At 45.1% G+C, this 16,831-nt stretch overlaps 1 protein-coding gene across 1 annotated transcript in view; it reads right to left on the reverse strand.

Moving 5' to 3' along the window:
- The window catches only part of ATP10A (ATPase phospholipid transporting 10A (putative)), a 194,174-nt gene that overhangs the window by 44,692 nt on the left and 132,651 nt on the right, over positions 1-16,831 (reverse strand). The window contains exons 4-8 of the mRNA XM_046008749.1: positions 9,032-9,138; positions 8,496-8,627; positions 7,283-7,413; positions 5,454-5,706; positions 2,062-2,279 (exon numbers count right to left, since the gene is read on the reverse strand). Of these exons, the coding sequence (XP_045864705.1) occupies positions 2,062-2,279; positions 5,454-5,706; positions 7,283-7,413; positions 8,496-8,627; positions 9,032-9,138 (841 nt within the window). The remainder of the gene's footprint in view (positions 1-2,061; positions 2,280-5,453; positions 5,707-7,282; positions 7,414-8,495; positions 8,628-9,031; positions 9,139-16,831) is intronic.

Consider the following 16,831-nt stretch of genomic DNA (forward strand, 5'->3'; position numbering starts at 1 on the left):
CTTCTCCAAAGAAGACATACAAATGGCTAACAGATACATGAAAAATGTTCATCATCTCCATCAGGGAGATTCAAATCAAAACCACAATGAGATAATACCTTATACCAGATTGAATGGAAAAAATTGACAAGGCAAGAAACAAAAAATGTTGAAGAAGCTGTGGAGAAAGGGGAATCCTCTTACACTGTTGGTGGGAAGGCAAGTTGGTACAGTCACTCTGGAAAACAGTAGGGAGGTTCCACAAAAATTTAAAAACAGAGCTACTCTATGACCTGGCAATTGCACTACTGGGTATTTACCATAAAGATACAGATGTAGTGAAAATAAGAGGCATGTGCACCCCAATGTTCATAGCAGCAATGTCCACAATAGCCAAACTGTGGAAAGAGCCGAGATGCCCTTCAACAGAAGAACAGCTAAAGAAGATGTGGTCCATATATACAATGGAGTATTACTCAGCCATCAGAAAGGATGAATACCCAAATTTTGTACCAACATGAATGGAACTTGAGGAGATTATGGTGAGTGAAATAAGTCAAGAAGAGAAAGTCAATTATCATATGGTTTCACTTATTTGTGGAACATAAGGAATAACATAGAGGACATTAGGAAAACGAAGCGGGAGGAGGAATCAGAGAAGGAGACAAACCGTGAGAGACTATGGACTCCAGGAGACAAACTAAGGGTTTTAGAGGGGAGGAGGGTTGGGAGATGGGTTACTCTGGTGACGGGTATTAAGAAGGGCACGGATTACATGGAGCACTGGTTATTATATGCAAACAATGAATCATGGCACACTACATCAAAAACTAATGATGTAATGAATGGGGACTAACATAACACAATGAAAAAAATTATAACAAAAAAATAAAAATTAAAATTAAAATCTGTGTAAATGGCCTTGCACAGTTCAGACCGGTGCTGTTCCAGGGCCAACTCTAGTCTGAACTTTCCCAGGCTTTTTTTTTTTTTTTTTTAAGATATTATTCATTTATTTGACAGAGAGAGAGAGAGATCACAAGTAGGCAGAGAGGCAGGCAGAGACAGAAGGGGGAAGCAGGCTTCCTGCTGAGCAGAGAGCCCTGAGCAGGGCTTGATCCCAAGACCCTGAGATCATGACCTGAGTTGAAGGCAGACACTTAACCCTGAGCCACCCAGGCCCCCCAGGCCTTTAAGGATCATTTGAAAATATAACTTTGAACAACTTCAAAACAGACATACAATGATTCATTTGGCCATTCTTTTATCACTGAATACATTTTTTTTTCCACTGATAAACTGCTTTGCACAGAAAACTTGCTGAATCAGTAAATTCCTAGGTCAGAAAGTTTGAATATTTTAAATACTCCTGGAACCATATTGCTAGACCGATGTCAGGAAAGCTTTGTTCCAACACAGTCCCCCTCCTGTCAGGCATGAGAGCCCTCTTCCCAGGTGCCCCTGTATAAACCCACCAATCAGTGACCGCAGTGTAATGGCAGCCTCTATATGGGTTTCCAAGGACAGAAGAGACCAAGGCCACCACAGAGTGATCAAAATGGATTCTCCCTCTCTGCTCTTAAAACATTTCAGAAGTGAAAGGACTTTTTAGAGATCCTCACTCACTCACTCACTTCTGGAAATTTCCCTGCCTGACCAGAATGGTCCGTAAATGTTTAGGCAGCTGGCAAGGCAAGGGAGAAAGAAGTTTATTGGATTTGGGCTCCTCTAATTAAAACTTTTTTTTTCCCTACTTGGCTTTACTTTTTCACAGTTGTCATCTTGCTCTAATGTTTTATTCATTCCATTTGGCAGGACGGACTTCCTCTCCAGCACCCATCTGGATAGTTCACTGGCAATACCCCATCCTTAGGGCCCAAGGCCAACGGGCCATGTCCGTGTTTTAGGGGGAAGGTGTTGGCCACAAAAGTTCTGTTAACTGAGCAGAGCTAGGACCCCCCAACAACAGCTGATTCATATGGTTACATGTAGACACTTTGGAGGAATGGAGGGAAGCAGCAGGGCCAGGAAAGATGATACTGCCCCAGCACAGGCAGCTGCCATGCTCTAAGTGGGACTCACCATGGGGCTGCTGAAGGCCGTGTGCTTGGATAGCATGCTGGCCCGCTTGGCCTCGGCCCGGCTGCCTGTGCGCCGATGGGACTTGGTGCTCTGGCTTCTATGCATGACGCGGACGCTCTGGTGGCTCCCTACACTGCCACGCTGAGGCAGCGAGCCCCCTCTGGGCACTGCCTCTTCCTCTTCTGAGTCTGCTTCCTGGTACCTGGCCAGACGCTGGGCTGTGAGCAGAGGGACATGGGATGACACATCACAAGGAGGCTAGGAAAATGAAAATGATTCAGAGCACTCACCACCCTCCCTTGCTTAAAGGTAAAGCTACATCCAATGAGAGTTTCCACTGAGAGGTGGAGGCCGCTCTCATTTTATCTGGACCTACAGTCAACCTGGTGAGGCTAACATTCTCAGCCCACTGCACAGATAAGCACACTGAGTCATAGAGAACATAAGGAACTTGCTAATAAGCACATAGGACTCATCCAGTTCAAGGTGATGCCAAAGCTCAGGTCCAGTGCCTTTTGGTACAGTAGCCATCCCAGTCCACAAACAAGTAAGGAATAGACAGAGATAGGTTCACATACAGCCCCTCCATTCGGGTGGACCCTAGGTGTGATGAAGGGGGTTTGGGCAGCAGATGGCAGGGGCAAAGGAGAGGAAGACAATGAAGGCCTAGCCCACAGAATAGCCTGGCTCTAGGATTTGCCCTTTAACCTGGGGTCATGGAACCACCTGGCTCACTGGGGCTGTCAGGACAGGTCACAAGTTGAATCTCTACCCTGTACTCACACAGAAATAATGGTTCTCAGGCTGTGCTGATGGTGCTTTCCTATGAGAAATCCTTGTTCAAGGCCAGGTAGGTGGTAGGTACTGCCTGCATTTACCCTGTATGGATGAAGCCTTACCCAACAGGGAAGCTCAGAGTCTTTGTGGGTTGCACAGGGTGGACAAATGCTGCCAGGACAGAGACCCAACAGGCAAGGCTCCACTGAAGATGACCTTGACTGCGTTTTTATGCTTGAGCCCTCAAGGGGACATTGCTCAGAAAAATTCCCTGTGGTCCTGTGGCCACTCAGTGAATTATGAGGTCCTCTGCACTGCTTCTTGCTAATGGATGGCTCTGAACACATTTTTCTGGCTTTTCCCAGTTAGTTCAGCTTGTTTCATTATGGATGAGCAAGGAGACTATTCATGAAGATTATTCATTAAAAACAACCAATTACTAGGAACTCCAAGAGCATGTCCAATGCTGGGTGTGAGCACAAGGTATCTTAACACATGGCCTGCCTGAGGGGCTAAGAAGGGTCCTCCAATCTGGACATGCCTGTGGCATTGGTCTGTCCAATGAGCCAGGCCTTATATTCAACATCTTTCTTTAGGAAGACTTTTCTTTAGGGATGGGAAAAACAGAAAAAAAACAGAGATAAGGAAAGGTAAGTCATCCCTGGTCACAAGGCCAAATAATTGCCAACACCAGGATTCAACTCAGGGAACCCCTTACCCCAGAAGTATATCTCCTCCTGCCCATCCCACCCACGCCTGGCTGATGGATGTCCCAGTTTGGTGGTAAATGAATGGCAAGGAAGAACAAAACCCAGATGCAGTGTTGTCAAGCTTCTGGGCTTGTGCATTAGGAGCCTGGGGTCAACCTCTCGAAGGATGCACCAGTCCGTGCCACCCTCTTGCAGCAGTAGCTGGATATTAGCCTAAAGGAAGCAATCCCTCAGATCACTGCTGATGTGTCTGAGGTCTACAATGATACAACGATGTGGCCTGAGCGACGCCCTCAGTGTTGCTGGGGAAGACGGAGGCAAGAAGCAGGTCATGCCTCATTCTGGGCAATAATGTCACCAGGACAAGAGATCAGAGAAGGCCCAACCCACTGTCTTGATATATGTGACCTGGGCTCATTGTACAAAGTCAAAGTCATCTTAATTCATTTTACTAATAAGATCTAAGAGGTCAGGTCATGGGCAGTAACAGCTGAAGCTGCTCTTGGCCCCAGGTGCATGTCAATGACTGATGACAGCACTTCTTTCAAAAATGCAGCAGAGAGGCCTGCTTGTTTTGGTCTTCACCAGAAATGCTTTCCTGTGTCTTCTAGAGGCAATGCAATCCTTTGATTTTATGATAAGCATCTGACAACTGTCAAAATTTTTCTGTAATCTTAGTTGGGATTCTGCCCATGGAGCCTCAGGTCCAGCTTTCAAAGGCTGCTTCTGACCCAACTTCAGACCTGGGTCTCTGGGTCCTTTACAAGTAGGCTAAGCTCTGCTTTTAGGCAAACGGACTCTTCTGCACAAGGCTGAGGAGTTATGGAAGGGAGAGTGTGAGGGGGACAGATGGACAGTCACTGACCATGTATTTTGGGTGGCAAATAATAAATATAGTGGATAAGTTCCTATGACTTATGTTTAATGTGATTGCTTTAATTTTACATAAAGGGCCTTACTGAGTATCATAATTCTCAGTCTCATGAAACTCACAAAAACCCCATGCCTCTAACAGATCTTTCCCACCATATCTCCCTAAAGAACAGCTTCCTAATGATGTCCATGTACTGATTCCTGTTCTTTATTTGCTTCTGTTCCCATGGCAAGCCTTCTTTCACATTTTCAGATGCTGTTGCAGGAAGAAGAGGGAGTACTAGCTGCAGAGCTAGTTTACCTCTCAAAGGTACCATGGCACCACAAACACTACTGTGGCACCAAGACCCTTATCATGGTGCCCTCTCCTGGCTCTGATGGGTGTTCTAGTCATACCCTCTGCTTATGAAGTGGATGGCTCCCATAGGGGTTCAGGGAGGACAAAGGCAGCAAAGGATAAGGAAAGGAAAGGTGGGAGGAGTAACCACCCATAAAATTCAAATGGGTGTGATACTTCATTCCAGCTTTCACAAATAACATTTTCTAAGGCAAAGAATACAGCATGAAATGCCCAATGCCTTTCTCAGACTTTCAGCTAATAACAAGAGGACTGACAGGTGACAACAAAAACATCTCTTCATTTCTTGGTGTGGTAAAGAGACTGGGTGCCTCATAAGTGAGTTTCTCAAGAATGCCCTCCTTGGTTCTCTTGTCTGGCAGAAAATGAGTGTTTAAGCAGATGCCCACCACACTAAGGTACTGCAGTGAATAGGGCGATGTCAGCAACATGGAATTCTGTATTTGTTTCTATAAATGCTGCCATGCTTCAGTCTCCTGAGTTGCTCCAACAGCTTTTCTATGTTTTATTCTCGTTCAAAAATCAGCAATCTCTAAAGTGTGTGTGGTTTGTGTGCGCGGGTGCGCGTGTGTGTGCGCGTGCGCATGTATGTGTGCCCAGGCATGTGTGCATGTAGCTTTGACAGAGCGGCTCTCTGCCCAGCCCAGACTGGGAGTCCCTACCCCCAGACTCACCATTAGCATCATGGGAATATTCTATGCCAGACACAGTGCATCTTCGGAAAACCATCTTATTCTCAGTTAAAGTGCCAGTTTTATCTGAGAAGATATACTGTATCTGCCCTAAGTCTTCCGTGATGTTCAGAGCTCGACACTGCAGCTGCGAGTCCGTTTCTTCATCATACAACTCCATATCCTGATGAATGAAGTACACTTGGCACACTTTAACAATTTCAATGGAAACATATAAGGAAATTGGGATCAAAACCTAGAAGACATAAGGCATACACATGAACACTTAGGAGGACTAGGGAGCTGCAGAAGTAGTCCAAACTATTCAAATGACAAATGACTACAACCATAAGTAAGTAGGGACTATACTGTACCTTTAAGAGCTTAACCAGGTTGGTTTAGAGTCATTATTGGAAAAGTATGAGGATATTGGCAAAAAGTTTAAACTAGGACAGCCTATGGTGTCATTGCAGAGCAGAAATCCACTATCGTGTCTGGAAGAATGGTTACCATGGCTTGGATAGAAGCAAGCATTTTCGTATTACTAAGTTGTGCTTGAGAGAAGCTAGGAAAGGAAAGAGGAGAAAGAAAGAGAAAAAAACACATGGCACAGTCAGAGTCCTCATAAGCAAAGTCACCTCGCACCACAGCGGCACTTGGCCCCCAGGCTCTCCCAGGGCTCCCGGCAACAAGAGCTTCCCATCCCGTGGACACAACCCCATGGTTCAGAAGAGACAGTCTTTCCAGAGGCTGGTTGTGTTGAAGGACAGCTTCTGGGATCTTGTACAATACAGAGCAAAGGGAAGAAGGCTTTGGGAAGAATATTTACAGTTATACTTTGACAATTTAAGAATAATCTTCATGAAGTCAGTGTTTAAATTCTTTTTAATAACAGTAGTGAACTGATGTTGATGGGCTCAGAATATCATATCCAGGCAGACTAACTGGGTTCTCCTGGTAACTTAATGTTAATGCAACACCTACCACACTACCACACTACTCTAGTGCTACTACTACTACAAAGCTAGAATGAAATTTGAATTCATAAAAAAGACTAATTTGGAAAGTTCCTGTTGTATGAAACAAATGTGATAAAAGACAACAGATCTCCCCTCATAGATAAAGGCTAAGCAGAGGTCCTCTGTGCACTTTGTGTTACTAAGATGACACTCACTGCCCCTTCCCTACTCTTAAACAAGACTTTTGGGCATAGATTCTCATTTAGTGATGGGGAATTGCTCATGAGGCATGTGAACTAATAATACTAATGGTAATAATAATAAAAATAAAAACAAGTGCTGCAAAATGCAATGTGATAGCCTGACTTCAATCTTGGAACAGATAAAGCACATTAGTGCAAAGACTAGTAGAAGCCAAATGACATCTAGAATTTATGGCAAAGTACCAAAGTTGGTTTCTTGGTTTCAACAATTTACCATAGTAATGTAGTTAAGTTCACATTAGGGGATTCTGGGTAAGGGACATATTGGCACTCTCTGCACTGTTTTTTGTAACTTATCTGTAAATCTTAAAATTATCCCAAAGTAAAATTTAGGGTCTTTTTAAAGAAGTAATTGAACAGAACAATAAAACACAAATACCCCAAAACCAACCTTACAAGGCCTAAGAATCCTAGGAAAATGTTAACCTGAAAGCACCCAAAGAAGACCCTATAGATAAATTAGGTAGAAAAGTAAGAAGCAGCACATTAGGTAGATGTATCTGTGGTCCTCCCAGATGCAGAATTTATAGGACATTCTTAGCAGAGTATGATAACTTTAAGTTCTTACCAGAAGATTAAGCAATTATCAAATGGTACTTAATAGTGTTACCTGTAGAACTATTATCATTGTCAAAAACGAGTAGACTGCAGCTGTGATTGGGGATAAAGAGCTGCCATCAGACTCAGGGACATCAAATAATGATTTCTTCTCCTGATACCGCCGTACCCACAGTCCGTGTCCTAGAGCAACATTCAAAAAGAAACATCATCCAATGGATAAAATAAGACACCACTAGTGCAAAGTAAAGCAAAATTTGAAGACTATGGACACAGGCACACTGGGTCTCATGAGCCTGCCCTGCCATGTAAGAAAGAAAAAGGGCATGGCAGGAACTGCTGGCACCCACAACTGGATTGCTGGAAGGCACTGGTTCTTGGACTCTCCCTTCCGTCAGGCATTTCCCATTATTGGTACTGAAAAGCACACCAGTCATGAGGCAGAAACTGGGTATGGGCTGGCAGCTACCAATGGGAAACCCCAGAAAAGGAATTTCCCAGCATGTGCCTCACAAAACACGTCTTGTCAGTAGGCTCCAGATACTGCCTGTTATTGACCCTTGCTATAGATTTAAATTGCACATGTCACAGACTCTCAGAAGCCAGTGGAAATGCACATTATTTCATCTACTGGGCCCCATGCCTATCTGATAACAGAAGCCCTTTTCATCCCATATACCTGTGTCTTTCACCACTGAGCTCCAAGACCACATCACACCTGTCTGCTTCATGATGGTAGCTGGACAGGGGATGTGGTGATGATCATTTACCCAGAGGCTCAACACAGTTCCCTGCAAGGCACTCCCAAGGCAGCATGCTGGGTCTGGAGCCCATCAAAGGCTGGACAGCACCAGAGTCCATGTGCAAGCTAACTGCTAGCCCTTTATTAGGACACAAATGCTTTTTTTTTCCTTTTCTCACAGAGTTCTGATTAGGAGCATTTGTACTTCTCTTGCTCTGTTATTCTCAGTTTATCACCAGGTGACTAATACTTCTGCTGAGATCATTTTAACTGCTGTGATTAAACCATTCTTCCAACCAAGAAGTTTCAAATTTGAAAAATTACATTACTTTGTAAAGCTCATTCATCTAGGCCTCTCTAACATGGCCTGTACTGATGCAACCAGCCCTTGAGTCTAAGTGGATGACAAATGCTGTTTTAACTTTAGAGTGCTGGGTCAGAATGAGTGGTCGGCAGCCCACTGGGCTCACCTGGAGGCTGTCTGGCAGTGCCCTTTTATTTGTGGCCCATGAAGGAGACTTACCGACCGCAGAAAACAGAGACATACAGATGAGGAGGAGGACACACCAGAGCACGTCGCAGTTCATCTGCCTCTCAAGCTGGCTGCGTTTGTAACGGGGCCCGCTGTTGTTCAGCAGAGCCTTGGTTTCATGTCCTGTGTGGGGAGCAAGAGGGATGTGGTAAATCGATGCCCAGCAGCGGAGTGACCACATGCCCCGACTCACAGACTAAAGCATAGTGCTGCCATCCATTCATACTTACAGGAGAGGCTCAGTAAAAAACACAGGGTATGAAATGAATCCCAAATACGTTAACAACCATGGAGAAAAAATGGGAAGAAATAAGTTAAAATGCTAGGAGAGAACACTTTTGATTGAGATACTATGAGAAATTTTTCTTCTTTCTGTTTTTCGGGCTTTCCAATTTTTTACAATGTCTATGTGTTACTTTTGTAATCAGAAAAGAAAAAAAAAAGGACAAGGAGCAATGTTCAAGGACACCCAGCACAGGTGGCAAGCCAGCAGCGTCACAGATCGCATGTGCCACAGCCAAGCCTACCTGCATAGATGACAATGCCAACAACAGCTTCCGTGTTTCTGATGGTACATCCTCGCAGCAGCAGGTTTTCTTTATACAGCCCGGCCTTTTTCCCATTGTCATGTATCCTGTGGAGGAAAAGGTGGCATGCATCACAGGGATGTTCACAAGCACCTTGCATCTCAAGGAGCACTGCCTGGGGGAAGGAAGGTCTGGCTGCTGGGAAGAGAAACGGGCGAACTCTGGGAGTGGGTGGCTTGTCTCCGTGGATCTCTGCAAGAGCTGAGAGGGAGCTGGTGCTCACTAGTAACGGCTTCTAGAAGTATCTCAACAGCTGGATGTTTGTTTATTTTGTCCATGGGCTTTGTGAAATAGTAAAATAGATATATCTGTGCCCCCAGTTCCTGACACAGGGCTCCTAAAAACCCTGCTATATAGGGGTGCTACCAGGATCTTTTGTTCTAATACTTAGTCTTTGACTCCAGTTCCCAGCAAAAGACTCCTAAAACTCTTGTAATTTCCCAGTGATAAAGCACTAAGAACATCTCTGAACCCAGTTTTTCCTGACATAGGATACTACATCCTTTTTAATTTCCTGGGAGACAGGAGTAGGTTTTGATCTTATGAAGCCACTCTGGGTGGACTCCTGGTTGTGGTTTAGTCACCAGAAAGACCAAGGCAGGACTAGAAACTTAAGAGTTTTCAGCCTCACCTTCCTTTCTCTAGAGAGTGCAGAGGGGCTGGAAATTAAATTAGTCATTGACTGTGCCTATGTGATGAAGCCTCCATAAAATCCCTATACTAAGGGGTTCGGAGAACTCCTGGGTTGGTGAACACGTGGAGGTACCAGAAGAGTGATATGCCCAGAGAAGCCACTGAAGCTCTGCACCCCTCCCATATTCTTTGCTCATGCATCTCTTCCATTTGGCTGTTCACCTGTATCCTTTATCATATCTTTTTATAAGAAATGTAAGCAGTAAGCAAATTGTTTTCTGAGTACTGTGAGATGCTCTAGAAAATTAATCGAACCTGAGAAGGGGACTGTGGGAACCTCGGATTTATAACAGATCAGTCGGAAGGACAGGTGACAGTGTGGACTTGTGGTTGGCATTTGAAATGAGGAAGTCTTGTGGGACTGAGCCTTAACCTGGAGGATCTGACACTGTCTGCAGGGAGTGTCAGAATTGAGTTAAATTATAGGACATCCAGCTGCTGTGACAGAATTGCCTGATATGTAGGAAAAACCCACATGGGCAAATTGCTGTCAGCATCACAGGCTTGTTTTCATCACCGGGACAGACCACATCTAGAGAGGGTAGACCTGGGAACTCTAAGACTGAGTGAGAAGTTGGCCAGGGAAGGTTGCTCTGTGGTCTTGTGCCTGTTTCCTGCTCATCGTGGAGAACACTGCTTCTCATCAGTACCTTGTGTTGTCACAAATAGACAAATTTTTTTTTCTTTAAGCATTTATTTAAATTCCAGTTAGTTAACATACAGTGTAATATTATTTTCAAGTCTACAATACACTTTCGAGTCTGCAATATACTACAATATAATACCTGGTGCTCATCACAACTGCCCTCCTTAATCCCCATCGACAATTTAACACATTCCTCTTCCAACTTCCCCTCTTGTAACCATAGTCTGCCTATAGTTAAGAGTCTGTTTCTTAGTTTGCCCCTCTTTTTCTCCTCTATGCTTGTTTTGTTTCTTAAATTCTGTACATGAGTCAAATCATACGGTATTTGTCTTTCTCTGACTTACTCATTTTGCTTAGCATAAACCACATCATTAGAAAATGGCAAGATTTCATTCTTCTTATGGCTGAGTAATATTCCAGTGTGTGTGTGTATGTGTGTGTGTGTTTCTTCTTTATCCTTCAACTGATGGACATTTGGGCTCTTTCCATTATTTGGCTATGGTAGATATTGCTGTCATAAACACTGGGTACATTATCCCTTTGAATTAGGACTTTTGCATTCTTTGAGTAAGTACCTACTAGTGCAATTGCTGGTTCCTAGGGTAATGCTATTTTTGACTTTTTGAAGAACTTCCATACTGCTTTCCAGAGTGGCTGCACCAGTTTGCATTCCCACCAACAGAACAGGAATATTCCTCTTTCCCCACATCCTCTTCAACACTTGTTTCTAGTGTTGATTTTAGCCATTCTGACATGTGTGAAATGATATCACACTGTAGTTTTGATATGTATTTCCAGGATGATGAGTGATGTTGAGCACCTTTCCATGTGTCTCTTGGCCAACTGCATGTCTTCTTTGGAAAAATGTCTATTTGTGTCTTCTGGCTATTTTTAAGTTGGATTATTGGTTTTTGGGGTGTTGAATTTGTAAGTTCTTCATAGATTTTAGATACTAACCCTCATTATGTGAGATAATAGATTTCTGTTGTTCAGTTGCCTGGTCCATGGTAAGCCTGAGCAAACAGAGGCATCCTTTAACATTTCCTCTGAGTCTCTGAGAAGAGCTTCTCTAGTTCAAGTCTCCTGGCTTCCTGACTCATCACAACCAAATCAAATTTGATTTCTAAATCAAAACTGTCCCAAAGTCCAAGTGTGATGAGAGAGCTGTTTGGAAAGACTGTTCTGTGCACCGGGAAGGGTCAAAGGCTGGCTCCTTAGGAAACCGTGGAGTTCAGCTAATAAGTATTCCGCATAGCTATTCTTCCTCAGATGTCATGTCTCCCTATCAGCACTTGTGTTGGTAATGGGTTTTCCACATCAAGGCTCGTTCCTCCAGGGACCAGCAACCCGGCAGCAATCCATCAGTTCAAACACAGAGGTGCGAAGTGTGCTTATTGCTGCCCAGTTGTCCCCAGGACCAGAGGCAGTAGAGTAAGAGTTCAGGGACTCTGGACAGAAGCCAGTGGCTCTTTCCATCCCCTGATCATAATTCCAGCACCTGGGCCCTCCTCTCCTTTCCACCCCAGACGGTGGTCCACCCTCACACACCCTGACCAGCACTCTGACCACACCAAGAGTGCCTTTCTTGACCACTCCTTCCTCATTTCTACATCTACTCAAATGTCAGTCCTTAATTTTACCCTCCTCCCTGGTTATTTCTTGAATCCACCTCCTTCTCCGTCCCTCTGTGCATCACTGCCCTAATTCAGGCTTCCAAGATTTTTCTGTTCAGAGACTGCAAACATACCCCTTGCAGCCTGGATGCCACCAGCCTTGGTCCCTCCTGTCCATTTCTCACACAGTCACCACAGCAACCCTTCATTGTGTGCACCTGAATGTTGCATTTTACTGGGAGATTCTGCGTGATCTCCTTGCTTCTTCAGGCTTCACACACATGGCCCAGTTGATAAAAATGAGATATAAATGTCAATTAAAGGTGTCAGGTAAAATAAATGTTTCTAGTTTTAACAAGTCCAGTTGGTACAGTTCATCTTAATGCCTGGTCAATGGTAGTGAGTACATCTCGGACGTAAACCCATAGTAAACCATAGTTCCATCCAGACACTGGGCTGGGGGTGGTAAGGGCCCATGAGGGCTCTCGTGCTGCTGTCTCTTACAGGTGACAGTGGTGTTGGAGCGTGTCATCTGCAGGGCAGTGAGACTACCCCAACAAGCATGACCAGGTCTGCAATGGCAGGTTCCCAGCCCTAGGTGGTCCTATAAGGCTCTGTAGCAGGCAGGGAGGTAGCTCAGGACTTACTCTGTAGAAGACTTTGTGATCAGAAATAGAACCTGCATGTACAATTTGAAATGGAATTTTATTTCAGACTAAACCAACCAACCTCTCTGCTTTATTCCTAAAGGCAAATGCAAATGTTTGATTGACTGGTGGCTTCAGAAATCACCCACCATATGCCATGAGGTTGCTGAGCACAGCTGAGCTGGGTGCTCTGAGCTGCTGGGACACTCAGCCACTGAGCTGGTCTCCATTCACAGGGGCCTCTCTGGGCTGCAATGCCCTGGGTCAGGGAGAAGGAGCTCACAGGGGTGGAGAACAGGATTTCATTAGTGCTTAACTGTGGGATTGTATTAAACAACAGTGAGCATTAAGGTGCCCTTGAATAATGAAGGTCCTAACACTTTTTTTTTTTCATCTTAACAGTTTGAGATACATTTCACATACCATAAAATTCACCTGTTTAAAAAGTGTACAGTTGAGCATTTTTTTTTGTATATTCACACAGTCGTGCAGTTATCACTACCAGTTAATTTTAGAACATTTCACCACCCCAAAAGGAATCCCCATAACCACTGGCAGTCACTCCCCATTCCCCTTCCACCCCCCAAACCCTGAAAACCACTAACCTGCTTTCTATCTATAAAGACATTCCTACTGAAGACATTTGATCCCAGCAGAATCACATACCATGGCTAATACCACTCTCCTGCCTGACATGTTATAATGCACCTCATGCTTCCCCCACAGACAGTTAAAGGATTATTTCTCTTGTTGCCTTGCACATGAATTTCTTTCTTTCTTAGTTTCTAAATACATGATCTTACTTTTTCTTGGAATATTTCAAGCCTATCTTAGAATTTCTGTATTTTCTTACCCATATACTAATAAAAACAATTAAAAAAAGGAAAGAAATAATTCACCTCATTCTTCACCCATATTATTTTCCTTCATTCTCATGTCAGCCACGGTTACTTCCAACATTAGCAGGAAGTCATGTTAGGAAATGCAGAACAATTTGCCGAGTGAGTGGGCAAAGCTAGAATTCCGACTTGGGTCTTCTTGCTATAAACCCAAGCTTGGGTCTCTCTCTAAGTGCAAATGGTTAAAGTTTTGAGTTCAGATTGGCTGGTCCAAATATGAGTGAAACTGGTATTGCTCGTATAAAGGGCAGCTGGGCTTGGCCTGGGCTCCCTGGCTGGAGTGAGGTCACAGGGCAGCAGCAGCAGATAATGAAATCCAGCAAACCAGCCTACCAGGGAACTGGCTGCTGATCTGCTCTCTGGGTCTAAACTGCAGATCTACCTCCCAAGTTAGCCCCACCCCTGAGCATAAGGACCAGTAAGGGAACTAGGGCCTCCCTTCTCTCAGGGAAGGAACAGGCCCCTCCCCTGACACTCTACTTACCTGCCCCCACTCCCCTCACTCTTCCTGGAGCACTTCAGCCTGGCTAGGGAATAGAGCTGCTCATGCTGGTGGCAGCACAGCACCAAAGGAAGAAACTTTAACAGTCACCTACGTCCCACCTCCTGAGACCCTGCCCGAGTTGGCCTGCTAGGAGAGAGGCCCATCGGCACCCTGACCTTCCGGTGGCCAATCCAAAATACCTGGCTTGGTGGAAATGGTAAATCACAACTAAACCAGAGTCCAAGTATGCAAAGACCTGAACTGGCAGCCTGGCAGCATCTAGACTAGCAGGATTTGGGACCAGGCTTGGAGGTGAGTCTCACCGCAGGACGATAGATTGGACAAAGTATGGCAAAACTAGGGAGCAGAGTGGGCAAAGATTCATGCAGCAGGCAATTGTCCTTCTTACCTTTCTTTCTCAGGAGACAGACCAGTGAGGTCACTCATGTTAAAAACGTTTGTTGGAGGCATCTGCTGCAGAAGCTGAGTAAGCCTGGCTGGCTGGGGGTCAAAATGACATCCACTAAAGCAGCCATCTGCCACAGAATGCAGAGGCTGGGGGTGCCGAGTCAGCTAAGGGCTCGGTGTGGAGGTGGTGCAGACACTGGGGGTAAGCAAGGAACCAGGGGATGCTACCTCTAGTTGATCACCACCTCCCCACACCTGAAAGTCAGCGTTGCCCACATGGTATCTCCACCAATCTGGCTTTTTGTTATCTTCTCTTTTCCTAATAAGAGTCCTTCCCCTTTCTTTGAGGCTTTCATCTCTGGCCCTGTTTCTCCTTTTTAGGCTACATTTCTAGAAAGAGCAGAGGAAAATATAATACCTCCTGCAATCTGGACTCTGACCCTCTGGATCTACACTCCGATGGTGTGGCCTTCCGTTCCTTAGGCTGCCCCTGGAGTGTGGCAGGCAGATTTTCTCCTGAATGTCCCTGCTCTGCCTCCGTTGTTGGACATTGCCCTTGGAACCACACCCCATCACACCTAAGGATGCTTGTTCCTGACTGTGGGGTTATTCTGTCTTTATTCCTTTCCTTTCTTCCCTAGCCCTCTGTCCCATGTTCCCAGGCCTGTTCCCTGACTTCATACATGACCTCTGGGGCAGAAGGCCCTCAAATCTTTATCTTTAGGTCCTACTCCCCTGAAGTTCTGTCCACATTCACTCCACCTGAGGCACTTGCCAGCTCCTCAAATTCAGGAAATCTCAAAACCCCATTACCTTCCTTCTATGGCTTCTCCTAATACACACACTGAAGACAAATCACCCTCCCTTTCCAATGGCACCTCTTCCCCTGGACACATTCATGTTCTCTCTCCTGATCCTTTTATCTCCCTGCTTTTTATCATGTACCTCTCTCCTGATCCTTTTATCTCCCTGCTCTATGGTATTATCTGTAATAGTAATATAACAGTAAACAGTAATAGCAATGACCATAATAGTGGTAAATATTTATTAAGCACCCTTCTGAAAGCTTTCTGGTATTAAATTGATTAAACTTTGCTCCAAGGACTTGAGGGGGCTCCCATGATTCTCCCCTTTATACAGATGAATAAAGTTAAGTAGATCGTCTAAGGCCATCTAGCTAAAAGTGTGGGCTCCAGACCCTGCCAGCCTCAGTACTAAGCTGGACTTGTTTAATATCCCTATGACAAGTGTAGTTCCTGGAGGGCAGGACCGAGAGCTGCTGACTTAGGGCTGAATCCCTTTCAGTGTTAATCCAACTCAAGAGCAGGCAACAAAAGTGTGAGAATAGTTATCAGAGCACAGGAGCACTCATCTTTCAGAAGTTTGGAGGAACCCCTATAGAAGAGAAGACAGACCATAAGAGAGGAGTACAGTCTTTGGTGAAGGATGTCTACCCTTTTTCTTTGGTAGAGTTGGTCTCACAAAATTACCCTAACAGCAAGAATGTGGATAGAATATTCTCCCTAGAAGATGCCTTCACCAACCTTCAAGATGGTTATTTTAGGGTCTTTGGAAACCCAGCATCTGTTCCATTTAGCAGATGTGGCCTTGGAGTTCACAGTGGTGCTGAGAATGGTGCGATGGGTGAAGTCTGGGGGACAATGGGTCAGTGGGCCTACAGAAGATGGTCCAGGGGGCCATGGCGGGGGGGAATCCATGCAGACAAGTTACCTATGAGTAGTTGAGTACTCTCCCTCTACATTCTACATACTACATTTTAACATTTTTCTTAATGAGTTTTATCCTCTTTTAATTGGCTCCTTAAGGGATGACCTAACACTTCCCAAATTCTGACCTTCAGGCATGGACCAGCAATTTTGGTGGGTAACTGGGTCCCTTCTTGGCAGCACACACATTTCACCATTTACTATTAACACTTTCCATTCACTGCTCACCCCGTAGCAGGATAAGAAGTCTACAGTGTGTGGGGCACATGCAACAGTGCTGGATGTGCCAGTGACCTCGAAGATTCAAACATACACTGAGAGGTCTTGGAAATGAAGCCTACTTCCAGAAGCAGAGTATCCTGCTCACCCCTACATGTCTGTGGGGGCCACTACGTGCCTGGACCACAAAGCAGTTAGACCGGTACCTCAAGCAAGAAAGCTGGCAGAGAGAAGGCCCCAAATTCTCCACACAGGAGAACTAAGCCTGGGAGAGCAGACTAAGGCTCCAAGAGGTCAAGCAGCCAGTCAGGGTAGGTCAGACCTACAGTCCTTCATGTTCTTGCACATGGATCTCATTCATTCCCTGTGAGGCTGCCCCCAACAGCTTTGGCATCCAACTCAGC

Source organism: Meles meles, chromosome 6 (genome assembly GCF_922984935.1).
Source record: "Meles meles chromosome 6, mMelMel3.1 paternal haplotype, whole genome shotgun sequence".
Classification (NCBI taxonomy): domain Eukaryota; kingdom Metazoa; phylum Chordata; class Mammalia; order Carnivora; family Mustelidae; genus Meles; species Meles meles.